The sequence below is a fragment of the Monoraphidium neglectum genome, assembly GCF_000611645.1.
Source record: "Monoraphidium neglectum strain SAG 48.87 unplaced genomic scaffold scaffold05719, whole genome shotgun sequence".
In the NCBI taxonomy this organism is placed as follows: Eukaryota; Viridiplantae; Chlorophyta; class Chlorophyceae; order Sphaeropleales; family Selenastraceae; genus Monoraphidium; species Monoraphidium neglectum.
Window position 1 is genome coordinate 2627 of NW_014007911.1, and position 523 is coordinate 3149.

General features: G+C 70.7%; 1 protein-coding gene across 1 annotated transcript; it reads right to left on the minus strand.

Moving 5' to 3' along the window:
- Positions 1-204: 204 nt before the first annotated feature.
- Positions 205-456, minus strand: MNEG_15842 (hypothetical protein; the record flags this gene model as incomplete). Its single annotated transcript, XM_014035687.1, has 1 exon — positions 205-456. A coding segment is annotated over one exon (252 nt), but the record flags the coding sequence as incomplete, so codon positions are not given.
- Between the last annotated feature and the right edge of the window lie 67 nt (positions 457-523).

A 523-nucleotide genomic window follows, 5' to 3' on the forward strand; every position in this document is an offset into this window, starting at 1 on the left:
AGGCACGCTGCGGGGCAACGCCGCGGCCATGCCTCTGTGTCGCGAGCACGCCTGCGAGGTGTCTAGTTTGTGGACCGCAGCCCTGCAAGCAACAGCCTGGGTACCTGCCACGGCAAGCGCCTCCTGCTGCGGGCGCGAAAGGGGCCTGCCTGTCCCAGGTGTGACCAGAAATGGCGCCGGAGGCGGCGGCGATTGCGTTCAGACCAGTGGCAGGAGAAGAAGGGCTGGGGGCGGCAGCGGCAGTGGGTGCAGGGACAGCGGCAGCAGCACCTGCAGCAGCATGCATGACTGGTGCAGCGTCGGCGCAGGCGGCGGCGGCGGGCGCTGCAGCCCACCGTCGATGTGCCGCGGCAGCAGCATTGCTTGGAGCAGGAGCAGAAGCAGTCGCGGAGCCCTCTGCTTCGCGCTGTTGTTGGCGCTTGCATCCTCCCTGCTCATCGCCCCGACGGGGGCCATCCAGACCGGCAGCGCATCATCGGACGCACCAGCATCCGCCGCCGCCGCCGCCGCCGCCGCGGCAGGC